Source organism: Phocoena phocoena, chromosome X, assembly GCF_963924675.1.
Source record: "Phocoena phocoena chromosome X, mPhoPho1.1, whole genome shotgun sequence".
In the NCBI taxonomy this organism is placed as follows: Eukaryota; Metazoa; Chordata; class Mammalia; order Artiodactyla; family Phocoenidae; genus Phocoena; species Phocoena phocoena.
Window position 1 is genome coordinate 99,997,818 of NC_089240.1, and position 27,984 is coordinate 100,025,801.

General features: G+C 41.1%; 1 protein-coding gene across 1 annotated transcript in view; it reads left to right on the forward strand.

The window, feature by feature from the left end:
* The window catches only part of IL13RA1 (interleukin 13 receptor subunit alpha 1), a 64,291-nt gene that overhangs the window by 11,376 nt on the left and 24,931 nt on the right, over positions 1 to 27,984 (forward strand). The window contains exons 3-6 of the mRNA XM_065900704.1: positions 1,159 to 1,297; positions 3,082 to 3,202; positions 24,716 to 24,903; positions 27,586 to 27,737. Coding sequence (XP_065756776.1) covers positions 1,159 to 1,297; positions 3,082 to 3,202; positions 24,716 to 24,903; positions 27,586 to 27,737 — 600 coding nt within the window. The remainder of the gene's footprint in view (positions 1 to 1,158; positions 1,298 to 3,081; positions 3,203 to 24,715; positions 24,904 to 27,585; positions 27,738 to 27,984) is intronic.

Genomic DNA, 27,984 nt, shown 5'->3' on the forward strand with positions numbered 1-27,984 from the left:
GGTCTGTACAAAGTGTTGTTTTCTTCCCTATGTCTTTGCTGTGGTTCGTTAATTGATGATTTGCTGGCTACCTCTCAGAGGACATCCTTGTGCCTGGTTTTGAGAGTCTCTCACAGTTGCCCTCATGCTCAGTTGGCAGCAGGCATGTGAAATGGCAGAGTACCCCTTAGGGTGGTAGATAAAGGTAACTCTGACAAAATTTCCCTTCATGGCTATCAGCTCGTATATAAAAGGAAATGCTGTCTCCAACTTGAGTCAGAAACTATTGCAAAACAGGAAGCTCCTTGGAGCTCTGATTAAAAGCAGCTCTGTTCTTAATTATCCCAACTCTGTCACCTTGGAAAATGTTAATTTCCTCAAGAGCCTTTAATCTCATTATTCTAAATCATAATAACCAGGCTTGTGATTGTTATCCATAAGCTGTGTATAAGTTGGCTTTCTGTGGTTCCACAAAGCTTATCTACCTTTTAGAATAAGAGCGTGCTATACTCAGTGCATATAATATCAACCCTTATAATTCATATGTGTATATGGGATAGTCAAAATGGTCAAACAGTGCAGAAAGGTGTTTCCTGAAAAGTCTCCTCAGCCCTCAGGCTCCCCTTCTTTACTTCCTCTCCTCAGAGGTGACCAGGATTGCCAGATTCTTAAAGCAGTCCTTTTTACCTTGATCTTGATGTCATACTGCATCTACTTGGAATTGAATTTTGATAAGCTTATTGTGTTTCCTTTGAAATTGCTCTTAGACATATGTGTTAGCATGGTAGGTTTGTAGTAAATGTCATGATGTTTATACATTGAAAATGCAGGAAACTGTCTTTTATCTATACCATGGTTTCTCAATGGTGGCACTACAGACATTTGATGCGGGATAATTTTTTGTTGTTGGGGGAGGGAAGGCTGTCTTGTGCATTATAGGATGTTTGGCAGCATCCTTGGCCTCTACCCAGTAGATGCCAGTAGCAGCCCCCTCCCAAGTTATGACAACTAAAAATGTTCCTAGACATTAACAAGTGTCCCCCAGGAGTGGGAGAACAGAATCACCCGAAGCTGAGAATCACTGAACTGTATACCATTTGATAACTTTCCATTTTCTTTACACAGCTGTATTTCTGTGTGTTTGCTACTGCAATGCCTTTTTAAATTTCCTTATCTTAGAAAATTGCTCCAGAAACTTATCGTTCGAAAGAAGTGCCCCTGAATGAGAGGATTTGTCTGCAAGTGGGGTCCCAGTGTAGCACCAACGAAAGTGAGAAGCCTAGCATTTTGGTGGAAAAGTGCATCTCACCCCCTGAAGGTAACAGCTAAAAGCACTGTCTCTTGGCATTTAGAGAATAAATCCAAATTATCCATATGCTTATGTTCAGTGTTCATTAATTCATTTAATTTTCAAACATTTGTTGAGTCTAATAAGTGTCAGGCACTGGTACTAGATGCTGACAACACACCAACAACTGTCAGGACATCTCTGCCTTTGAGGTGCTCACAGACAACTTGAATGACAATGCCTGATGGTTATAGACCACTTAATAATTTGGAAAGTGACACACACACACACACACACACGCACGCACACACACACACGTACGCTTCTCCCCTAAATTGAGCTTCTCAAGCTTATTCGGTGAAATGAGCAAGGCATGTATTATTACCCTGATCTATTTTGTGAGGAAGAAGGGAACTGAGTGAGTTGCTGTAGATCTTCAGGTCCCAGGTCCAGTACCTTAAACAAATGAAAATATTGATAGTGTCTCACTCATTATATAGAGAGATTAGATTGATATACAGGATATATTTGGGGAAAGATGTTAAAAGAGGAAAGTGGGCATGTTGGCCCAGCTGTGACTCAAGACTAGCCCTAGAAAAAGCTGTCAAGTAGTCAGCTTGATCATTGTTCCCAGCTCTTATGTTACATGCAGGGAGTAGCATATACTCAGGAAGAGCAGGGCTACCAGAGCCCAGATGTCCAAGTTTAAATCTCAGCTCTGCCAGCTTCTAGTTGTGTGACCTTAGGCAGATCACTTAGCCCCTTCTCTCTTCAGTTTCCTCACCTGTAAAAAGGGATGATGATAGTACTTACCTCCCAGGAATGTTGAAAGGATTACATCAATCAGTACACATGAGGTGCTGAGAATACTGCCTGGCAGACAGTAAATGCTAGATACATATTATCTATTCACATCATGTTGCCCTTTGGTTGGGCAAGGTCCCATCTCCTACCTCCAAACCTTAACACTACATGACTTGTTTTCTAGAACGTTCTCTCTACCTGTATGCACAGATCAAAAGTATATGAAGTAATATTTGTAAAATTATAAAATTCAGTACTGCTAGGAGGCTGGGAGCATGGTTTACAGCAAGTTACCTCCCCTATACTCGTTTCTTGAGGACTTTAATAATCTGAAAGAAACTAAATTGTATTATGACGAAAAGGTGGGTGGTACTCCTTTAAGGAGCACGAGGGATAACAGGTTTGAATTTTAAACATAGGCATTTAATTTAGAGACGTGATGTCTTAACTCAAAAGGCTTTATAAAGGTAGAGATTTCAGATCATCAAGATTTTAGGGCTCCTAAGGCCATAACTCCCAATAGACAACTACTGAGAGTTACGTTTTGCTTACCTTTCCCCAGATTGCCTCAGGAGGAAGGTTTGTTTAATTGTTAAAACAAGATGTGTCAGTATTGCTCGAAAGACAAGGTAAATTATAACTCAGAACACTTGCTTTGTTTTTTAAAAAGGCAGGTAGATATAATGGTTGTTTATATTTTCACATTCATTTGGGAAATTCCATGGTCGTTTCCTATGACTGAAATGTTTGACCTTCAGACTCTCTCTCCAGGTAGAAATACAGGAGTTAGGGTCCCTCAGTGATAGTAAGGAGAGAAAGTTGTGAACAAATTAGATTTGGGTTTTCTTCTGCCTGGGTGCCTTCTGGGTCAAATGGTTAGGGAGAGGTTAGGGATTAGCTTTCCGGAGAAGCAGCCGGAAGCACGCTTGCCATCCCCCAGCCCCTAGAGTGACTGGCCAGCTCGCAGGGCAAGGAGACAAGGGTCCTAAACTCTTGGCTGCATATTCCAGGCGATCCTGAGTCCGCTGTTACTGAACTACAATGCATTTGGTATAACCTGAGCTACATGAAGTGCTCTTGGCTCCCTGGAAGGAATACAAATCCTGACACTAACTATACTCTCTACTATTGGTGAGTATATGCACAGGAGACTTCCTGGAGAGGGACTGACCGTGATTGCGTTGGGAGCCTTTGCACCTAACTTAGTTAAAACAAAACCCAAAATGGACCAGCCTATTCTTTTCTACACATTGCTTCATGGAAAATGCATCTGCTTTTGGTGTCTCATTTAAAAAAAAAACAAACTCTTAAAAAATAATTACAGATTCCATATATATACGTGTTAGCATACGGTATTTGTTTTTCTCTTTCTGACTTACTTCACTCTGTATGACAGACTCTGGGTCCATCCACCTCACTACAAATAACTCAGTTTCGTTTCTTCTTATGGCTCAGTAGTATTCCATTGTATGCTAACAACACATATATATGGAATCTAAAAAAAAAATGGTCATGAAGAACCTAGGGGCAAGACGGGAATAAAGACGCAGACCTACTAGAGAATGGACTTGAGGACACAGGGAGGAGGAAGGGTAAGCTGGGACAAAGTGAGAGAGTGGTAGTGTGTAAATGGACATATATACACTACCAAATGTAAAATAGATAGCTAGTGGGAAGCAGTCGCATAGCACAGGGAGATCAGCTCGCTGCTTTGTGACCACCTAGAGGGGTGGGATAGGGAGGGTGGGAGGGAGGGAGACGCAAGAGGGAAGAGATATGGGAACATGTATATGTATAACTGTTTCACTTTGTTGTAAAGCAGAAACTAACACACCATTGTAAAGCAATTATACTCCAACAAAAATGTTAAAAAAATTATAGATCCGCAAAATTAGATTGCAAAAATATATACAAAGAGATCTCATCTACCCTTCACCCAGTTTCTTCCAATGGTAGCATCTCGTATAACCAGAGTGCAATATCAAAACCAGAAAATTGCCATTGGTACAGTCCACTGACCTTATTCAAATTTCACTGGTGTTCCGTCCAGTTATTTGTGTGTGTGTGTAGGTCTATGCACTTTTATCATATGCGTAGATACAGAATAGCTCCATTACCACAAGGATCCCTTGAGTTGCCCTTTTATAGCTACACCCACGTCCCTCCTGCACACCCTCTCCCCACACTCCTCTCCCCCAAGTCTCTAACCTCTGTCATTTCAAGAATGTAACTGGAATGGAATCATACAGCATATAACTGTCTGAGGCTGACTTTATCTTTTTTAGCCTCTGCATAATACCCTGGAGATCCATCCAAGCCGTTGTGTGTATCAATAGTTCATTCCCTTTTCTTGCTGAGTAGCGTTCCATGCTATGGATGTATTGGTTTGTTTAACCGTTAATTCATTGAAGGATGTCTCGAGTGTTTCCAATTTTTTGCAAGTATGAATAAAACTACTATAAATATTCATATTCAGGTTTTTATGTGAACATCACTTTTCAGTTCCCTGGAATAAATGCCTTAGGGTGTAATTGCTGGATCATATGGTAATTGCATATCTAGTTTTATAAAAAAAAAAACCTGCCAAACTATCTTCTAGAGTGGCTGTACCGTTTTACATTCCCATCAACAATGTCTGAGTGATTGGTATCTACCTCTCAAAAGGAAACTTAAATCATTCCCAGGGTTAAAAAGTAGTTTAGGGCTTCCCCGGTGGCGCGGTGGTTGGGGGTCCGCCTGCCGATGCAGGGGACGCGGGTTCGCGCCCCGGTCCGGGGGGATCCCGCGTGCCGCGGAGCGGCTGGGCCCGTGAGCCATGGCCGCTGGGCCTGCGCGTCCGGAGCCTGTGCTCCGCAACGGGAGAGGCCGCAACAGTGAGAGGCCCGCGTACCGCAAAAAAAAAAAAAAAAAAAAAAAAAGTAGTTTAGTTCCCCACAAAATAACTTACATTTCATGTTTGTGACTATATCTACAAAATTTGTTAAAATTTTCTTTCTTTTCTAAATTAATCTTTCATCATTTCCTTTCTTTAGAGCCTAGAATTTTTTTTTAATTTTACTTTTATTTGTTTTTTTATACAGCAGGTTTGTATTAGTCATCGATTTTCTACATATTAGTGTATACATGTCAATCCCAATCACCCAATTCATCCCACCACCACCGCCACCCCCCACCACTTTCTCCCCTTGGTGTCCAATGTTTGCTCCCTACATCTGTGTCTCTATTTCTGCCCTGCAAACCAGTTCATCTGTACCATTTTTCTAGGTTCCACATATATGCGTTAATATACGATATTTGTTTTTCTCTTTCTGACTTACTTCACTCTGTATGACAGTCTCTAGATCCATCCACGTCTCAACAAATGACCCAATTTCATTCCTTTTTAGGGCTGAGTAATATTCCATTGTATATATGTGTCACATCTTCTTTATCCATTCGTCTGTCGATGGGCATTTAGGTTGTTTCCATGACCTGGCTATTGTAAATAATGCTGCAGTGAACATTGGGGTGCATGTGTCTTTTTGAATTATGGTTTTCTCCGGGTATATGCCCAGTAGTGAGATTGCTGGATCATATGGTAATTCTATTTTTAGTTTTTTAAGGAACCTCCATACTGTTCTCCATAGTGGCTGTATCAATATACATTCCCACCAACAGTGCAAGAGGGTTCCCTTTTCTCCACACCCTCTCCAGCATTTGTTGTTTGTAGATTTTCTGATGATGCCCATTCTAACTGGTGTGAGGTGATACCTCACTGTAGTTTTGATTTGCATTTCTCTAATAATTAGTGATGCTGAGCAGCTTTTCATGTGCTTCTTGGCCATCTGCATGTCTTCTTTGGAGAAATGTCTATTTAGGTCTTCTGCCCATTTTTGGACTGGGTTGTTTGTTTTTTTGTTATTGAGCTGCATGAGCTATTTATATATTTTGGAGATTAATCCTTTGTCCGTTGATTCATTTGCAAATATTTTCTCCCATTCTGAGGGTTGTCTTATCGTCTTGTTTGTAGTTTCCTTTGCTTTGCAAAAGCTTTGAAGTTTCATTAGGTCCCATTTGTTTATATTTGTTTTTATTTCCATTACTCTAGGAGGTGGATCGAAAAAGATCTTGCTGTGATTTATGTCAAAGAGTGTTCTTCCTATGTTTTCCTCTGAGAGTTTTATAGTGTCTGGTCTTACATTTAGGTCTCTAATCCACTTTGAGTTTATTTTTGTGTATGGTGTGAGAGAGTGTTCTAATTTGATTCTTTTACATGTAGCTGTCCAATTTTCCCAGCACCACTTATTGAAGAGACTGTTTTTCTCCATTGTGTATCCTTGCCTCCTTTGTCATAGATTAGTTGACCATAGGTGCATGGGTTTATGTCTGGGCTTTCTATCCTGTTCCATTGATCTATGTTTCTGTTTTTGTGACAGTACCATATTTTGATTACTGTAGCTTTATAGTATAGTCTGAAGTCAGGGAGTCTGATTCCTCCAGCTCCGTTCTTTTCCCTCAAGACTGCTTTGGCTATTCGGGGTCTTTTGTGTCTCCATACATATTTTAAGATTATTTGTTCTAGTTCCGTAAAAAATGCCATTGGTAATTTGATAGGGATTGCATTGAATCTGTAGATTGCTTTGGGCAGTATAGTCATTTTCACAATATTGATTCTTCCAATCCAAGAACATGGTATATCTCTCCATCTGTTGGTAACATCTTTAATTTCTTTCATCAGTGTCTTACAGTTTTCTGCATACAGGTCTTTTGTCTCCCTATGTAGGTTTATTCCTAGGTATTTTATTCTGTTTGTTGCAATGGTAAATGGGAGTGTTTCCTTAATTTCTCTTTCATATGTTTCATCATGAGTGTATAGGAATGTAAGAGATTTCTGTGCATTAATTTTGTATCCTGCTACTTTACCAAATTCATTGATTAGCTCTAGTAGTTTTCTGGTGGCATCTTTAGGATTCTCTATGTATAGTGTCATGTCATCTGCAAACAGTGACAGTTTTACTTCTTCTTTTCCAATTTGTATTCTTTTTATTTCTTTTTCTTCTCTGATTGCCATGGCTAGGACTTCCAAAACTATGTTGTATAATAGTGGTGAGAGTGGACAACCTTGTCCTCTTCCTGATCTTAGAGGAAATGCTTTCAGTTTTTCACCATTGAGAATGATGTTTGCTGTGGGTTTGTTGTATATGGCCTTTATTATGTTGAGGTAGGTTCCCTCTATGCCCACTTTCTGGAGAATTTTTATCATAACTGGGTGTTGAATTTTGTCAAAAGCTTTTTCTGCATCTATTGAGATGATCATATGGTTTTTATTCTTCAATTTGTTAATATGGTGTATCGCATTGATTGATTTGCATATATTGAAGAATCCTTGCATCCCTGGGATAAATCCCACTTGATCATGGTGTATGATCCTTTTAATGTGTTATTGGATTCTGTTTGCTAGTATTTTGTTGAGGATTTTTGCATCTATATTCATCAGTGATATTGGTCTGTAATTTTCTTTTTTTGTAGTGTCTTTTTCTGGTTTTGATATCAGGGTGATGGTGGCCTCATAGAATGAGTTTGGGAGTATTCCTTCCTCTGCAGTTTTTTGGAAGAGTTTCAGAAGGATGGGTGTTAGCTCTTCTCTAAATGTTTGACAGAATTCACCTGTGAAGCCATCTGGTCCTGGGCGTTTGTTTGTTGGAAGATTTTTTATCACAGTTTCAATTTCATTACTTGTGATTGGTCTGTTCATATTTTCTATTTCTTCCTGGTTCAGTCTTGGAAGGTTATACCTTTCTAAGAATTTGTCCATTTCTTCCAGGTTGTCCATTTTATTGGCATAGAGTTGCTTGTAGTAGTCTCTTAGGATGCTTTGTATTTCTGCGTTATCTGTTGTAACTTCTCCTTTTTCAGCTCTAATTTTATTGATTTGTGTCCTCTCCTTTTTCCTGATGAGTCTGGCTAATGGTTTATCAATTTTTTTAATCTTCTCAATGGACCAGCTTTTAGTTTTATTGATCTTTGCTATTGTTTTCTTTGTTTCTATTTCATTTATTTCTGCTCTGATCTTGATGATTTCTTTCCTTCTGCCAACTTTGGGTTTTGTTTGTTCTTTTTTCTCTGGTTCCTTTAGGTGTAATGTTAGATTGTTTATTTGAGATTTTTCTTGTTTCTTGAGGTAGGCCTTTATAGCTATAAACTTCCCTCTTAGAACTGCTTTTGCTGCATCCCATAGGTTTTGGATTGTTGTGTTTTCATTGTCATTTGTCTCTAGGTATTTTTGATTTCCTCTTTGATTTCTTCAGTGATCTCTTGGTTATTTAGTAATGTAGTGTTTAGCCTCCATGTGTTTGTTTTTTTTACATTTTTTTCCCTGTAATTCATTTCTAATCTCATAGCGTTGTGGTCAGAAAAGATGCTTGATATGATTTCAGTTTTCTTAAATTTGCTGAGGCTTGATTTGTGACCCAAGGTGTGATCTGTATTGGAGAATGTTCCATCTGCACTTAAGAAGAAAGTGTAATCTGCTGTTTTTGGATGGAATGTCCTATTAATATCAATTAAATCTATCTGGTCTATTGTGTCATTTAAAGCTTCTGTTTCCTTTTTTATTTTCATTTTGGATGATCTGTCTATTGGTGAAAGTTGGGTGTTAAAGTCCCCTGCTATGTTTGTGTTACTGTCGATTTCCCCTTTTATGTCTGTTAGCAGTTGCCTTATGTATTGAGGTGCTCCTATGTTGGGTGTATAAATATTTACAAATGTTATATGTTCTTCTTGGATTGATCATTATGTAATGTCCTTCTTTGTCTCTTGTAGTTGTATTTGTTTTAAAGTCTATTTTCTCAGATATGAGAATTGCTACTCCAGCTTTCTTTTGATTTCCATTTGCATGGATTATCTTTCTCCATCCCCTCACTTTCAGTCTGTATGTGTCCGTAGGTCTGACGTGGGTCTCCTGTAGACAGCATACATATGGGTCTTGTTTTTGTATCCATTCAGCAAGCCTGTGTCTTTTGGTTGGAGCATTTAATCCATTCATGTTTATGGTAATTATCGATATGTATCTTCCTATGACCATTTTCTTAATTGTTTTGAGTTTGTTATTGTAGGTCCTTTTCTTGTCTTGTGTTTCCTGCCTAGAGAAGTTCCTTTAGCATTTGTTGTAGAGCTGGTTTGTTGGTGCTGAATTCTCTTAGCTTTTACTTGTCTGTAAAGTTTTTGATTTCTCCATTGAATCTGAATGAGATCCTTGCCGGGTAGAGTAATCTTGGTTGTAGGTTCTTCCCTTTCATCACCTTAAGTATATCATGCCACTCCCTTCTGGCTTGTAGAGTTTCCTCTGAGAAATCAGCTGTTGACCTTATGGGGATTCCCTTGTACATTATTTGTCATTTTTCCCTTGCTGCTTTCAGTAATTTTTCTTTGTCTTTAATTTTTGCCAAGTTGATTACTATGTGTCTCGGCGTGTTTCTCCTTGGGTTTATCCTGTATGGGACTCTCTGCACTTCCTGGACTTGGGTGGCTCTTTCCTTTCCCATGTTAAGGAAGTTTTTGACTATAATCTCTTCAGATATTTTCTCGGGTCCTTTCTCTCTCTCTTCTCCTTCTGGGACCCCTAGAATGCAAATGTCACTGCGTTTAATGTTGTCCCAGAGGTCTCTTAGGCTGTCTTCATCTCTTTTCATTCTTTTTTCTTTATTCTGTTCCGCAGCAGTGAATTCCACCATTTTGTCTTCCAGGTCACTTCTCTGTTCTTCTGCCTCAGTTATTCTGCTATTGATTCCTTCTAGTGCAGTTTTCATTTCAGTTATTGTATTGTTCATCTCTGTTTGTTTGTTCTTTAATTCTTCTAGGTCTTTGTTAAACATTTCTTGCATCTTCTCGATCTTTGCCTCCATTCTTTTTCTGAGGTCCTGGATCATCTTCACTATCGTTATTCTGAATTCTTTTTCTGGATGGTTGCCTATCTCCACTTCATTTAGTTGTTTTTCTGGGATTTTATCTTGTTCCTTCATCTGGTACATAGCCCTCTGCCTTTTCATCTTGTCTATCTTTCTGTGAATGTGGTTTTTGTTCCACAGGCTGCAGGATTGTAGTTCTTCTTGCTTCTGATGTCTGCTCTCTCTAGAGCCTAGAATTAATAACAGCAGAACAAGGATGAAAGGGCCAGGATAATCAATTCAATTCAGTAAAACTTTATCACACATTGTGGGTAAAGCACTGAATGGGCAGCAGAGATAAGAAACATGTCTCTTCACTCCTAAAGCTTCAAATTTGGAGGAGACCGCACCGGGCACAATTGTCTATATAAAATAAGAGTGCATGATGGAGGCTTCCAGAAGCGTAGGCAGACTCTGTGGGAAGTGACGGTGGAGCTTGGGGTGGGACGGTGGAGCTTGGGGTGGTGGCGGAGCGAGGCTGAGAGGCTTTGATAAAGGGGGTGCACTGCCTGGTCGGGGTGGAGTCTCTGAGGCTGGAGGTGGCACCGGGCAAGAGTGGTCTGAGGACTGGGGTCATTGAGTCTGTGTGATTCCAGGTGAGGAAGCAGGAGATCTAGTGTTGGCAGTCTGCCCTGCATGTGCCCTTGTCCCCCAGTCTATTGCTCCTTCAGACTGTTTCTGAGAGAGTGGGGTGTGAAAGGCCACATCCAGGACTTCTTAAGCTATAGTATAAACATGGCCTTTATCCTGGAACGTCCATTTTGCCTGATGACTTGCTGTAAAATATTTTTGGTATATGAAAACACTCACGGCTGCGTCATGCAATAGAACGCAAAACAGCCACGATTTTTTTTTTCAGGATTGAGAAACATTTATTGAATCAAAATCAAATACTTTCTTTTTATTATCTACAAGCCAACACTGAACTTACTTTATTCAAGAATGAACACTCTGGGGCTTCCCTGGTGGCGCAGTGGTTGAGAGTCCGCCTGCCGATGCAGGGGACACGGGTTCGTGCCCCGGTCTGGGAAGATCCCACATGCTGCGGAGCGGCTGGGCCCGTGAGCCATGGCCGCTGAGCCTGCGCGTCCGGAGCCTGTGCTCCACAACGGGAGAGGCCACAACAGCGAGAGGCCCGCATACCACAAAAAAAAAAAAAAAAAAAAAAAAAAAAAAAAGAATGAACACTCTGTACAGAAAACTATGTTTAAAGTATAAAAATATCACATGAATTTTTTAACAGAAACCTCCCAAGTTGCCGGGGCGTTAGCATTCACTCTCCTCCCCTGTCCCCAGAGGTGCTCCCGGCCAAGTTGAGAAGCCAGACTGAGATCGTGTAGTTCAGTCCCCCCACCCCTCGGGACAGATCATTCTCACTTGAGGTTTTGCAGTTTCACTTGTCCGCTTGTGGTACCTGTTGCTTCTCCTTTACTTAAAGCCCTTCAGTGGCTCCCTGGTGGCTGCAGGATAAAGTCCAAATTCACCAGCGTGACCGACAAAGCCTTTTGTGCTCCAGCTCCTGCCCATCTCTGTAGCGTCAGTCTCGTCTCCCCCATGGACCCCCACCCCTCTTGCACCTACCTCCGAGCCCACACCGAACTTCTTCCAGTTCCTCAAACTCGCTCTTCAAACACTCAAACAGAAGAGTGGCAACCAAACCGAACGTTCAGCCAGAATAGCGGAAGCATCCTGCGTTCCCTCACAGCCCAAGCCTTGCCCTTTCACCTGGATGCCCCTTATTTGTCCTTCTTAGCTCAGACATCACTTCCCTTCCAGAAAGCCTTCCTTGACCTCTCAAGGCTAGATATGTCCCCAGTCATCATGTACCACAGTATCTGGCACCTTCCTGTGTCATAATACTCAGCACATCGTGTTGCATTTCCCGTTTACTTAGTGGTCACCCTCCCCAGACTGCCATCTCCCTTGAGAGCAGGGGCTGTGTCTTGTTTCCCCCTGTGCCTGATACATGGTAGGTGCTCCATAAATAGGTTTTCAATGTTTGGTAGGATCCAAAGTTAGACAACATTCAGGACTGGGGTGAGGACTTAGAAGGGAGGGATAAACAACTCAAGAGCATTATAGTTGATGAATAAAAACAGAGGAGGATTGAGTACATCTGCCACCCGAAAGAACTGCTAGTGAAAGGGACCGAGAACTAAGCTTTAAAAGGAGTAGCCTGGCCCTGATGATGTTGTGGTGAAGTCTGGAGAAAGCTGTTACTATAGGCTTTTTTTTTTTTTTTTACATCTTTATTGGAGTATAATTGCTTTACAATGGTGTGTTACTTTCTGCTTTATAACAAAGTGAATCAGCTAATGTATACATATATCCCCATATCTCCTCCCTCTTGCATCTCCCTCCCACCCTCCCTTTCCCACCCCTCTAGGTGGTCACAAAGCAGCGAGCTGATCTCCCTGTGCTATGCGGCTGCTTCCAACTAGCTATCTTTTTTACGTTTGGTAGTGTATATATGTCCATGCCTCTCTCTCACTTTGTCACAGCTTACCCTTCCCCGTCCCTGTGTCCTCAAGTCCAGTCTCTACATCTGCGTCTTTATTCCTGTCCTGCCCCTAGGTTCTTCAGAACCTTATTTTTTTTTTAAGATTCCATATATATGTGTTAGCATACAGTATTTGTTTTTCTCTTTCTGACTTACTTCACTCTGTATGACAGTCTCTAGGTCCATCCACCTCACTACAAATAACTCAGTTTTGTTTCTTTTTATGTCTGAGTAATATTCCATTGTATATATGTGCCACATCTTCTTTACCCATTCATCTGTCGATGGACACTTAGGTTGCTTCCATGTCCTGGCTATTGTAAATAGAGCTGCAATGAACATTGTGGTACACGACTCTTTTGGAATTATGGTTTTCTCACGGTATATGTAATCCCAGTAGTTGGATTGCTGGGTCATATGGTAGTTCTATTTTTAGTTGTTTGAGGAACCTCCATACTGTCCTCCCTAGTGGCTGTATCAATTTACATTCCCACCAACAGTGCAAGAGCGTTCCCTTTTCTCCACACGCTCTCCAGCATTTATTGTTTGTAGACTTTTTGAAGATGGCCATTCTGACTGGTGTGAGGTGATACCTCATTGTGGTTTTGATTTGCATTTCTCTAATGATTAGTGATGTTGAGCATTCTTTCATGTGTTTGTTGGTAATCTGTATGTCTTTGGAGAAATGTCTATTTAGGTTTTCTGCCCATTTTTGGATTGGGTTGTTCATTTTTTTGATATGGAGCTGCATGAGTTGCTTGGAAATTTTGGAGATTAATCCTTTATCAGTTATTTCATTTGCAAATATTTTCTCCCATTCTGAGGGTTGTCTTTTGGTCTTGTTTATGGTTTCCTTTGCTGTGCAAAAGGTTTTAAGCTTCATTAGGTCCCATTTGTTTATTTTTGTTTTTATTTCCATTTCTCTAGGAGGTGGGTCAAAAAGGATCTTGCTGTGATTTATGTCATTGAGTGTTCTGCCTATGTTTTCCTCTAAGAGTTTTATAGTGTCTGGCCTTACATTTAGGTCTTTAATCCATTTTGAATTTATTTTTGTGTATGGTGTTAGGGAGCGTTCTAATTTCATTTTTTACATGTAGCTGTCCAGTTTTCCCAGCACCACTTATTGAAGAGGCTGTCTTTTCTCCATTATATATTCTTGCCTCCTTTATCCAAGATAAGGTGACCCTATTTGTGTGCATTTATTTCTGGGCTTTCTATCCTGTTCCATTGATCTATATTTCTCTTTTTGTGCCAGTACCATACTGTCTTGATGACTGTAGCTTTGTAGTATAGTCTGAAGTCAGGGAGCCTGATTCCCCCAGCTCCGTCGTTCTCTCTCAAGATTGCTTTGGCTATTCAGGGTCCTTTGTGTTTCCATACAAGTTGTGAAATTTTTTGTTCTAGTTCTGTGAAAAATGCCATTGGTACTTTGATAGGGATTGCATTGAATCTGTAGATTGCTTTGGGCAGTATAGTCATTTTCACAATGTTGATTCTTCTAATCCAAGAACATGGTATATCTCTGTATCTGTTTGTATCACCTTTAATTTCTTTCATCAGTATCTTATAGTTTTCTGCATACAGGTCTTTTGTCTCCTTAGGTAGGTATATTCCTAGGTATTTTATTCTTTTCGTTGCTGTGGTAAATGGGAGTGTTTCTCTTTCAGATTTTTCATCATTACTGTATAGGAATGCAAGAGATTTCTGTACATTAATTTTATATCCTGCTACTTTACCAAATTCATTGATTAGCTCTAGTAGTTTTCTGGTAGCATCTTTGGGACTCTCTGTATATAGTATCTGTCATCTGCAAACAGTGACAGTTTTACTTCTTCTTTTCTGATTTGGATTCCTTCTATTTTTCTTTCTTCTCTGGTTGCTGTGGCTAAAACTTCCAAAACTGTGTTGAATAATACTGGTGAGAGTGGGCAACCTTGTCTTGTTCCTGATCTTAGTAGAAATGGTTTCAGTTTTTCACCACTGAGTACGATGTTGCCTGTAGGTTTGTCATATATGGCCTTTATTATGTTGAGGTAAGTTCCCTCTATGCCTACTTTCTGGAGAGTTTTTATCATAAATGGGTATTGAATTTTCTCAAAAGATTCTTCTGCATCTATTGAGATGATCATATGGTTTTTCTCCTTCAGTTTGTTAGTATGGTGTATCACTTTGATTGATTTGCATATACTGAAGAATCCTTGCATTCCTGGGATAAACCCCACTTGATCATGGTGTGTGATCCTTTTAATGTGCTGTTGGATTCTGTTTGCTAGTATTTTGTTGAGGATTTTTGCATCTATGTTCATCAGTGATATTGGCCTGTAGTTTTCTTTCTTTGTGACATCTTTTTCTGGTTTTGGTATCAGGGTGATGGTGGCCTCGTAGAATGAATTTGGGAGTGTTCCTCCCTCTGCTATATTTTGGAAGAGTTTGAGAAGGATACGTGTTAGCTCTTCTCTAAATGTTTTGTAGAATTCGCCTGTGAAGCCATCTGGTCCTGGGCTTTTGTTTCTTGGAAGATTTTTAATCACAGGTTCAATTTCAGTGCTTGTGATTGGTCTGTTTATATTTTCTGTTTCTTCCTGGTTCAGTCTCGGGAGGTTGTGCTTTTCTAAGAATTTGTCCATTTCTTCCAGGTTGTCCATTTTATTGGCATATAGTTGCTTGCAGTAATCTCTCATGAACCTTTGTATTTCTGCAGTGTCAGATGTTACTTCTCCTTTTTCATTTCTAATTCTATTGATGTGAGTCTTCCCCTTTTTTTCTTGAGTCTGACTAGTGGTTTATCAATTTTGTTTATCTTGTCAAGGAACCAGCTTTTAGTTTTTTTGATCTTAGCTATTGTTTCCTTCATTTCTTTTTTTTTTTTAACATCTTTATTGCGGTATAATTGCTTTACTATGGTGTGTTAGTTTCTGCTTTATAACAAAGTGAATCAGTTATACATATACATATGTTCCCATATCTCTTCCGTCTTGCATCTCCCTCCCTCCCACCCTCCCTATCCTACCCCTCCAGGCAGTCACAAAGCACCGAGCCGATATCCCTGTGCCATGCGGCTGCTTCCCAATAGCTATCTACCTTACGTTTGTTAGTGTATATATGTCCATGCCTCTCTCTTGCCCTGTCACAGCTCACCCTTCCCCCTCCCCATATCCTCAAGTCCGTTCATTTCTTTTTCATTTATTTCTGATCTGATCTTTATGGTTTCTTTCCTTCTGCTAACTGTGGGGGTTTTTCGTTCTTCTTTCTCTAATTGCTTTAGGTCTAACGTTAGGTTGTTTATTTGAGATATTTCTTGTTTCTTGAGGTAGGATTGTATTGTTATAAACGTCCCTCTTAGAACTGCTTTTGCTGTATCCCATAGGTTTTGGGTCATCGTGTTTTCATTGTCATTTGTTTCTAGGTACTTTTTGATTTCCTCTTTGATTTCTTCAGTGATCTCTTGGTTATTTAGTAGTGTATTGTTTAGCATTCATGTGTTTGTATTTTTCACAGATTTTTTTTCCTGAAATTGATATCCAGTCTCGTAGCATTGTGGTCAGAAAAGATACTTGATATGATTTCAGTTGTCTTAAATTTACCAAGGCTTGACTTGTGACCGAAGATATGATCTATCCTGGAGAATGTTCCATGAGCACTTGAGAAGAGAGTGTATTCCGTTGTTTTTGGATGGAATGTCCTATAAATGTCAGTTAAGTCCATCTTGTTTAATGTATCATTTAAAGCTTGTGTTGCCTTATTTATTTTCATTTTGGAGGATCTGTCCATTGGTGAAAGTGGGGTGTTAAAGTCCCCTACTATGATTGTGTTAACTGTCGATTTCCCCTTTTATGGCTGTTAGCCTTTGCCTTATGTATTGAGGTGCTCCTGTGTTGGGTGCATAATTATTTACAGTTGTTATATGTTCTTCTTGGATTGATCTCTTGATAGTTATGTAATGTCTTTCTTTGTCTCTTCTTGTTGTATTTGTTTTAAAGTCTACTTTCTCTGATATGAGAATTGCTACTCCAGCTTTCTTTTGGTTTCCATTTGCATGGAATATCATTTTCCATCCCCTCACTTTCAGTCTGTATGTGTCCCTAAGTCTGAAGTGGGTCTCCTGTAGACAGCATATGTATGGGTGTTGTTTTTGTATCCATTCAGGCAGTCTGTGTCTTTTGGTTGGAGCATTAAATCCATTTAAATTTAAGGTAGTTATCAATATGTGTGTTCCTATTACCATTTTATTAATTGTTTGGGGTTCGTTATTGTAGGTCTTGTGTTTCCTGCCTAGAGAAGTTCCTTTAGCATTTGTTGTAAAGCTGGTTTGTGGTGCTGAATTCTCTTAGCTTTTGCTTTTCTGTAAAGGTTTTAATTTCTCCGTCGAATCTGAATGAGATCCTTGCTTGGTAGAATAATCTTGGTTGTAGGTTTTTCTCTTTCATCACTTTAAATATGTCCTGCCACTCCCTTCTGGCTTGCAGAGTTTCTCCTGAAAGATCAGCTGTTAACCTTATGGGGATTCCCTTGTATGTTACTTGTTGTTTTTCCCTTGCTGCTTTTAATATTTTTTCTTTGTATTTAATTTTTGATAGTTTGATTAATATGTGTCTTGGCGTGTTTCTTCTTGGATTTATCCTGTATGGGACTCTCTGTGCTTCCTGGACTTGAGTAACTATTTCCTTTCCCATATTAGGGAAGTTTTCAACTATAATCTCTTCAAATATTTTCTCAGTCCCTTTCTTTTTCTCTTCTTCTGGAACCCCTATAATTCGAATGTTGGTGCGTTTAATGTTGTCCCAGAGGTCTCTGAGACTGTCCTCAATTCTTTTCGTTCTTTTTTCTTTATTCTGCTCTGCGGTAGTTATTTCCACTATTTTATCTTCCAGGTCACTTATCCGTTCTTCTGCCTCAGTTATTCTGCTCTTGATTCTTCTAGAGAATTTTTAATTTCATTTATTGTGTTGTTCATTGTTGTTTGTTTCATCTTTAGTTCTTCTCGGTCCTTGTTAAATGTTTCTTGCATTTTGTCTATTCTATTTCCAAGATTTTGGATCATCTTTACTATCATTACTCTGAATTCTTTTTCAGGTAGACTGCCTATTTCCTCTTCATTTGTTTGGTCTGGTGGATTTTTACTTTGCTCCTTCATCTGCTGTGTATTTCTCTGTCTTCTCATTTTGCTTAACTTATTGTGTTTGGGGTCTCCTTTTCACAGGCTGCAGGTTCATAGTTCCCATTGTTTTTGGTGTCTGCCCCAATGGGTGAGGTTGGTTCAGTGGGTTGTGTAGGCTTCCTGGTGGAGGGGACTGGTGCCTGTGTTCTGGTGCATAAGGCTGGATCTTGTCTTTCTGGTGAGCAGGACTGCATCCGGTGGGGTGTCTGTGACCTTATTATGATTTTAGGCAGCCTTTCTGCTAATGGGTGGGGTTGTGTTCCTGTCTTGCTAGTTGTTTTGCATAGGGTGTCCAGCACTGTAGCTTGCTGGTCGTTGTGTGGAGCTGGGTCTTAATGTTGAGATGGAGATCTCTGGGAGCGGTTTCGCCATTTGATATTATGTGCAGCCTGGAGGTCTCTGTTGGACCATTGTCCTGAACTCAGCTCTCCACCTCAGAGGCACAGGCCTGATACCTGGCCGGAGCACCAAGACCCTGTCTGCCACAGGGCAGAAAGAAAGAAAAATAAAGTTATTGAAATAAAAAAATTAAAATATATTATTAAAAATATAAAAGTAATAAAAAGAAGAAAGAAAGAGAGAAGAGAGCATCCAAACCAAGAAACAAATCCAGCAATGATAACAAGCGTGAAAAACTATACAAAAAAAAAATGGACAGACAGAACCCTAGGACAAATGGTAAAAGCAAAGCTATACAGACAAAATCACAGAAAGATGCATACACACACACACACACACACAAAAGGAGAAAAAGTAAAAAAAAATATATATATATATATAAAAAAGGAAGAGGGCTTCCCTGGTGGCGCAGTGGTTGAGGGTCTGCCTGCCGATGCAGGGGACACGGGTTCGTGCCCCGTTCTGGGAAGATCCCACATGCCGTGGAGTGGCTCGGCCCGTGAGCCATGGCCGCTGAGCCTGCGCGTCCGGAGCCTGTGCTTCGCAATGGGAGAGGCCACAAGAGTGAGAGGCCCGCGTACCGCAAAAAAAACAAAAAAAAAAGGAAGAGAGCGACCAAATCAATAAACAAACCTACCAGTGATAGTAAGCTCTAAATACTAAAGTAAGATAAACATAAAACCTGAAACAAATTAGATGCAGATAGCAAACCCCAAGTCTACAGTTGCTCCCAGAGTCCACCACCTCAGTTTTGGGATGATTCGTTGTCTATTCATGTATTCCACAGATGCAGGGTGCATCAAGTTGATTGTGGAGCTTTAATCCACTGCTTCTGAGGCTGCTGGGAGAGATTTCCCTTTCTCTTCTTTGTGCGCACAGGTCCTGGGGTTCAGGTTTGGATTTGGACCTGCCTCTGTATGTAGGTCGCCTGAGGGCGTCTGTTCTTCGCTCAGACAGGACGGGGTTAAAGGAGCAGCTGATTCGGGGGCTCTGGCTCGCTCAGGCCTGGGGGAGGGAGGGTCGCGGATGTGGGGCGAGCCTGCTGTGGCAGAGGCCGGCGTGACGTCGCACCAGCCTGAGGTGCGCCGTGCATTCTCCTGGGGAAGTTGTCCCTGGATCACGGGACCCTGGCAGTGGTGGACTGCACAGGCTCCCAGGAGGGGAGGTGTGGATAGTGACCTGTGCTTGCACACAGGCTTCTTGGTGGCTGCAGCAGCAGCCTTAGCGTCTCATGCCCGTCTCTGGGGTCCGTGATGATATTCCACGGCTCGCACTGTCTCTGGAGCTCGTTTAGGCGGTGCTCTGAATCCCCTCTCCTCGTGCACCCCAAAACAATGGTCTCTTGTCTCTTAGGCAGTTCCAGACTTTTCCCCAGAGTCCCTTCCGGCTAGCTGTGGTGCACTAGCCCCCTTCAGGCTGTGTTCACCTAGCCAACCCCAGTCCTCTCCCTGGTATCTGACCTCCAAAGCCCGAGCCTCAGCTCCCAGCCCCACTCACCCCTGCGTGTAAGCAGACAAGCCTCTCGAGCTGGTGAGTGCAGGTCGGCACCAATCCTCTGTGCAGGAATATCCCCACTTTGCCCTCCGCACCCCTGTTGCTGCGCTGTCCTCCATGGCTCCAAAGCTTCCCCCCTCCGCCACCCTGGTCTCCGCCAGTGAAGGGGCTTCCTAGTGTGTGGAAACCTTTCCTCCTTCACAGCTCCCTCCCAGAGGTGCAGGTCCCATCCCTATTCTTTTGTCTCTGTTTATTCTTTTTTCTTTTTCCCTACCCAGGTACGTGGGGAGTTTCTTGCCTTTTGGGAGGTCTGAGGTCTTCTGCCAGTGTTCAGCAGGTGTTCTGTAGGAGTTGTTCCACATGTAGACGTATTTCTGATGTATCTGTGGGGAGGAAGGTGATCTCCACAGCTTACTCCTCTGCCTTCTTGAAGCTTTCTCTCTAGTATCCCCTCTTGATGAATAAATTACAAAAACTGGCCCGACCAAGTAGAAAGGCATTCTTCTTCCTCTGGGCTGAAACGTTCTGGGCCAATGCAGTGTCTTGCCAAAGCTGACAGCAGATGGTGCTCGGGCTGGCTTTCAGCCCTTAGTTCATGCCTTGGTGCAGGGGATAATCTACAGCTATGGGAGGTGGCGCAAGAAGCCATCCTCAGAGAGTGGGGGTTCGCTGGCACCCGGGGTGGGGGGAGCAGGCATCAGTAATACCACTTCTTGTCATACATGTTCCCAGAGTTGGTCATCAGCGTGGATGGACTCTTTCTGTAACATAGACCTGTGCTGGCCAATACAAGGGCCACTAGTCACACATGACTGTTTACGTTTTAATTTAAATTAATTAAACTTAAATCAAATTAAAACTTCAGTTGCTCAGTCTTGGTAGCCAATTTCACATATGGCTAGTGGCTGCTGAATCAGACAGCACAGATCTCAAACGTTTCCATAATCCCGGAAAACGTTGTTGGACAGTACTGGTATAAATTCTGTATCTTTTGCCCTTACTACCCCACAGCTTATTTGTTTCTGGAGCCACACTGCCTTGGTTCAAATCCTGGCTCTCTTTCTTATTAGCAGTGTGATTTGGAGGTAGTCACTTCTCTCTGAGCCTCAGTTTTATAATCTGTAAAATGGGGGTAGTAATAATAGTGCTACTTCTTAAGGATGTTGTGAGGGCTGTTATATGAAGAGTGTTGAGAGTTGTGCCTAACTGCTAACATTTATAGAGTAAGCATGCAATACATGGTGGCTATATTGTTTTTTATTATTCATCCCCACTCCCTTGCAGATGTAGCCAGTATACATAGCTGGCCTCTTGCCCAACCTCGCATAATTAGCGCCTAGCCCATACCTCTTCCTTCCTGCTCTCCCCTAGAGAGGTCCTTTCCAATCAAAACCACAAAAGAAAGACATGTGGCTCATTCATAATCAAGCACTCAGAATTGGTTTAGGTACCAGTTTAAATCTTGTCAAACAAACTGCCGGAGACTGTTTCCCTAATCACCAGTCAGAAAACGCAGAGTCGTTTTGAAGCCTCGGGGCAATGACTTGAAGTCCTGCAGGGATAGTCTGGCATTGAAGGGAGCCTGACCTTAATAGCTACAGACTAGCCATGCCAATGAATTTTCGGGAATTTCTTACCATATTAATCATCTTTAGAGTGGGGAAATAGTCTTTAATTTGTCCATTTCCTCCTTATGTCTACAGTATGATTCTGTGGATTCCAGTGTTTGATTTTTAACAGGAAGCACTTGAATGCGTCCTATCTTAGGTTATCATCTAATCTTTCACAAAATTTTGAAAGTTGTCTATTCAAAACCGGTATTTTTCCTTTCGCTATTTTTTTTCTAAAGAACAACAAATTTTTTTTTAATTTCATATCTGGGGTCCATGAGCATATATGAAATACTCAGGGTACAAAAATGAAAAAGGAATCTCAAAGATTCATTATTGAAAAAAATTTAACTTTCTACATAGTTTTCTTTAGTTATGTAGAAATGATATCATAAGTTTCTTTAGTTTTTTATTTTTGGCTGTGGGTGGAAAACATTTCAGGCCTGTCTGATCTAAAAGCTAGTCATGGCTGTAACTGAGCTTTTAAAAAACTGTTTCATTCATGAACCACAGGGACCTACAACCACAAGAAAAATCTTATGTACTATCTCTTAAGGGACAAGGTCACTTTCTATACTGAAGCATTTCTTTGCACAGCTTTTGAAGAACTAAATACATTAGATCTGAATTTTTGTTTTCTTTTTCAAAAACGACATTATTTAGAACAGTTCTAGGTTTACAACAGAAGTGAGAGGAAGGTACAGAGATTTTCCATATACCCACTGCCCCCACAATTAATAGCCTCCCCCGTTATCAACATTCCCCACCAATAGTACATTTGTTCCAATTGATGAAGCTACACTGATACATCATAATCACCCAGAGTCCATAGTTTACCTTAGGGCTCACTCTTGGTGTTCTACATTCATGGGTTTGGACAAATGTATGACATATATCCATCATTATAATATCACACAGAGTATTTTCATTGCCCTAAAAATCTTCTGTGTTCCACCAATTCACCTTTCCCCTACCCCAACCCCTGGCAACCACTGATTTTTTTATCCTCCATGGTCAACCACTCATCTTTTTACTGTCTGCATAGTTTTGCCTTTTCCACAATGTCATATAGTTGGAATCATACCATATGTAGCATTTTCAGATTGGCTTCTTTCACTTAGTAATATGCATTTAAGGTTCCTCTATGTATTTCAGAGCTTGATAGCTCATTTCTTTTTAAGGCTAATAATATTTTGTTGTCTGGATGTACCACAGTTTATTTATCCATTTGCCTACTGAAGGACATCTTGGTTGCTTCCAAGCTTTGGCAATGATGAATAAAGCTGCTTTAAACATTTGTATGCAGGTTTTCGTGTGCACATAAGTTTTCAGCTCCTTTAGGTAAATACCAAACAGCATGATTGCTGATCATATGGTAAGAATATGTTTAGTTTTGTAAGAAAGTGTCAAACTGGCTTCCAAAGTGGCTGCACCATTTTGTATTCCCACCAGCAGTGAATGAGAGTTCCTGTTGCTCCACATCCTCGTCAGCATTTGGTGGTGTTGGTGTTCTGGATTATGGACATTCTAATTGGTGTGTAGTGGTATCTTGTTGCTTTAATTTGCATTTCTCTGATGACATATGATGTGGAACATCTTTTCATATGCTTATTTGCCATCCATATATCTTCTTTGGTAGAGTGTCTGTGAAGATCTTTGGCCCATTTTTTAGTTGGGTTGTTTGTTTTATTGTTGAGTTTTAAGAGTTCTTTGTATATTTTGGATAACAGTCCTTTATCAGATGTGTCTTTTGCAAATATCTTCTCCCGGTGTGTGGCTTGTTTTCTTATTCTCTTGGTATTATCTTTTGCAGAAGTTTTTAATTTTAATGGAATTCAGCTTATCAATTATTTCTTTTAAAGATCATGCCTTTGATGTTATATCTAAAAAGTCATCATCATACCCAAGGTTGTCTAGCTCTTCTCCTGTGTTATCTCCTAGGAGGTTTATAGTTTTGCATTTTACATTTAGGTCTGTGATCCATTGTGAGTTTAAGTTTAGTTTTGTGAATAGTGTAAGGTCTGTGACTAGATTCATTTTTTTTTGCATGTGGATGTCCAGTTGTTCCAGCACCATTTGTTGAAGAGACTATCTTTGCTCCATTGTCTTGCCTTTGCTCCTTTGTCAAAGATCAATCGACTGTATTTATGGGAAAGATCTGAGTTTTATAAGACTGGATTTTGCAGCACAATCCCCTGGAGAATTGCTGTCAAAATGCTTATCCTTAGGCCCTGGACAAAACCTTCTAAGTAGGGTTCTCTGGGAGAAGGTTTGAGGAATCTGAATTTTTAAAATGAGCACAGATGGTTGTGAAGTAAACAGGTGGAGGGTTTGGGACTCTTTACTCTTATTTCATTTTCTAAATTGTCTTCCTTTTCTGCAGAACCTTTGCACAACTCCCCTTGTGACTGATAATGTAAGGGTTGACTCTGTGTCTTCTGCCAGTTACTATAAAACAGAGTCCTTTGATAGTCTAGACAAAAAAGTGTAATGAGCACATTGTCTGCCTGCGCTGTGCTAGATGATCATTGGGGAAAGGTATATGTAGAGGTTTTTTGAAATGGGAAACAAGATACCAGCATTTAGAACCACACAGTGGAGTAAGACACTTAGAAAGCTATTGTGTTCTGGAACATTGATCTGGCACTGGTTGGAGGACACTAATAAAGTCAGAGAGGTCAGTCTGGAGAAGCCATGAAGCCTCAAGTGATGAGGACCTGAAACAGGATGAGGGGAATATCATAGGAGAGAATCCCAGAAGCTTTGCAAAGGAAGAAGTAACAAAATTTGGTGATAGAATATAGGGAAAGCGAAGAGAGGTGAGTGATTTCAAAGGCTCTAATCGAGAAGCCCAGAGAAACTGAGTTCCGACTGATGGAAACTGGGATGGTTAGAAGAAAAGGCAGTTTGGCAAGGAAGAGGGGGCATCCGTTTTGGCTGCTGAATTTGAGGGGGGTGGAACACTCAGGTGGAGCGGTTAGGAATCTGGGACTAGCTCCAAGGCGAGAGGTCAGGATTAGGAAAATCCTCAGTGCAGAAATTCTAGTCAAGGGGTGGAAGTGATAAATGGGTGAATGGATGAAGGAGTAAGAAATAGAGAGGGATATGCAGCGGGCTGAGGACCGGATGTGAATCCTCTGAGAATAGGAGAAAGGAGAGGAGCAAGCCAAGAAAACAAGGAAGGAGCAGGCAGAGGGCCCAGAGGAGAACCATGGGATTGAGCAGATGAGGCATTTTCAGGAAGCGTAACATTTCTCATCCTGACCTCATGCCATCTCCCATACAGAAGAGGAAAAAGAGTCAGGACTCTTCTAGTTTCTCTAACTATTGAAAGTACCAGTATTCATGAAAAAGGATCATTCACTTCTTCCTAGAGTATGAAATGGAGCCACATTATAAAATAGGGCTTTAAAAAATGCTACCCTGCCAGTTTGCAAATATGGCTTTTCATGGACATCTTCAGTCATTTAAAAACAACCAAACAAATAAACTTCTACCTTTGTTTCTTGAATATCTGGTTAAAAATAATGCAGAAGGTTGTCTTATTTTACCTTGCAGGCACAGCAGCCTAGGAAAAGTTCTTCAGTGTGAAGACATCTATAGAGAAGGTCAACACATTGGTTGTTCCTTTGCTCTGACTAAGGTGAAGGATTCCAGTTTTGAACAACACAGTGTCCAAGTAATGGTCAAGGACAATGCAGGAAAAATCAGACCATCCTTCAATATAGTGCCTTTAACTTCTCATGGTACGTTTTAGAAGTCCTCTGAGACAGTGTGGATAAAAGTGTTATTTTTTTTGAACATCAATAGAAGTAATAAAAAATGATGATTTTTGGTTTGAAGATCTTCCCAGAAAAAAAGGGGACTATATTTATGTATATATTTCTTCGCTCCTTTTTAAAGAAGCAAGCTTGGAAATTCTCATATTTATTGAGCACACATGCCACATGCTTTATCCTTGTTTACATATGGGTACGCTGAGCCTTAGAGCAAGTAGTCAGTTGCAGAACCGAGATTAGAAGCTGGGCTCTGTGACTCAAGATCTGTTCTCTTTTACTTACACTGCGGAGGATGACGCTGCCGAATAAATGTGACTTAATATAGTTCCTGGATAATCTGCCTCTTAGTTAAAAAAAAGCTTAGCCTGGAGGTGGAGTGATCAGGGGTGATATTCAAACTGTCTAACATTCTGGGTGACCCAGGCACTGCTCAATCAGAACAACCAGTGCAGCTGAGTTTCAGCCCACTAGAAAGAGTCCTCAACTTACAAACTTAAGAGACCTGCTTAAGGTCCTAGCTTCTTCACTTTGGACGAGACATATACACTCTAAGTGCTTCCTCATCTGTAAAAGGGGGTACACAGTTCCTCTTGACCTCAAAGGATTGTTGTAAGGTCCAAATGATGTGAGCTGTATGAAAGCGTTTTGTAAGTCTCTATAGCAGAGTAGTATAAGCGTCACGTTTATTTATTTGTTGTGATATCCCAACAGAGAGCTCAGATTCTGGCTAAGTGGTACACAGAAAATTTATAGGCAAATAATCATGAATTGACAGAGGTTTCCAAGTCTGAGTAGAACACTGTTTACCGCTGCTTCTGACAGCCATGGAAATTAATTCTAGTAGTGCACGCAGGGTAGCTTAGTTTGTAGGCCGGGGCGGGGGGTTGGGGTGCGGGGGGTGTGCGGAAACTTGCCAAGTAGGATCATCTGAAGCAAAGACCTTCTCTGCACCCCCCGCCGCCCCCCGGCTTGGCAGGTTGTCCTTGTTGGACCTTTTAAAGCTCATTTTGCTGCTCTTCTTCCTAGAGATTAGTGGTGATATAAAGGGAGATCCTGGGCTTCCCTGGCGGTGCAGTGGTTAAGAATCCGCCTGCCAATGCAGGGGACATGGGTTCGAGCCCTGGTCCAGGAAGATCCCACATGCCACGGAGCAACTAAGCCCGTGCACCACAACTACCGAGACTGTGCTCTAGAGCCTGTGAGTCACAACTACTGAGCCCGCGTGCCACAGCTACTGAAGCTCGTGCTTCATGCTCTGCAACAAGAGAAGCCACCGCAATGAGAAGCCCGCGCACCGCAACGAAGAGCAGCCCCCACTCGCCGCAACTAGAGAAAGCCTGCACGCAGCAATGAAGACCCAAGGCAGCCAAAAATAAATAAATTAATTAATTAAAAAAATAAAATAAAGGGAGATCCTTCTCAGCTAGAAGATGACATTGTCAAGTTGTTTTCTGTTAATTATCCATTCTTTTGTTGCTCGGTCTTAAGCATAGTTGACTCCTGAAAAACTAAATTGACCAGGCTAATTTTTTGTTTTTTACTTTCTTTTAAATTGTGGTTATAATTATATAACATTAAATTTACCGTCTTAACCATTTTCAGGTGTACAGCATAGCTCTAGAACTTTCTCATCCATGAAACACTAATTCCCCCTCCCCCTGTCCCCCTCCTCCCTCCCCCGGCCCCTGGTAACCACCTTCCTACTTTCTGTTTCTATGACTGACTACTCTAGGTACCTCATATGACTGGAATCATACAGTATTGGTCCTTTTGTGATGGACTTATTTCATTTAGCGTAATGTCCTCAAGTTTCATCCATGTTGTAGCATGTGACAAAATTAGGCTGTTTTTTAATGTTTAACATTTATTTATTTATTGGCTGCGTTGGGTCTTAGTTGCAGCATGCGGGCTCATTTGTTGTGACACTCGGGCTCCAGAGTGCGTGGGCTCTGTAGTTGCAGCACGCGGGCTTAGTTGTCCCATGGAAAACTATGCTAATGTTTTTTTGTTTTGTTTTGTTTTGTTTTTTGCGGTACGCGGGCCTCTCACCGTCGTGGCCTCTCCCGTTGCGGAGCACGGGCTCCGGACGCGCAGGCTCAGCGGCCATGGCTCACGGGCGCAGCCGCTCCGCGGCACGTGGGATCCTACCGGACCGGGGCACGGACCCGCGTCCCCTGCATCGGCAGGCGGACTCTCAACCACTGCGCCACCAGGGAAGCCCAATGCTAATGTTTTAATTGTGGTCTTTGATTGGCATAAGTGAGTGTCGCCTGGGGAAACCGCTTGTACCTGATGCTCCTTGGTACCCATCATGTAGAGGCATATCTGGACCTAAGCACTTCTTTTCTTTACCCTCCTTGTTGCAGCTAGATGTCCTGATTATACCCCAGCCATGTCCTAAGCAGATGCAGATCAGAGTTCATGTCACCTGGCAGACACCCCAAAGATGTTCCTTAGATACATTTACTAGGCGCCCTATATTAATCGTGGCTAATCAGAAATTCTAGAACTGTACGTCTGATCATGTAAGGCCATTAAAAGCATCAGCCCTATTTTGATTTACTCTGTGACCTTCATTGTCTCTACCCATATGTGTATCTCATCAAAATAAACTCTGGAAGCTAATTTGTATTCTTCTGTTTCTATCAGTGAAGCCTGATCCTCCACATATTAAAAATCTCTCCTTCCAAAATGGTGACTTATACGTGCAATGGAAGAATCCACAGAATTTTTATAGCAGATGTTTATCTTATGAAGTAGAAGTCAATAACAGCCAAGCTGAGACACATGATATTTTCTACGTAAGTTTTTTTTTGAGAGTCGTTATTTAGATATTTTTCTTTCACTTGAATTTCTTACAGTGTAATAAATTGAAATATCAGTGAAATGTAGCTCTTAGATTTGTCATCTGATGGTGATGGTGATGATGATGATGATGAAACTTCTCTGAAATAGAGTATGGTGAGAGGTTTGGCAGTTTATGGTAGCATCGGCTGCAAGATTCCATCCATTCATCAATTCATTTGTTCAAAAATTTTTTATTACGTG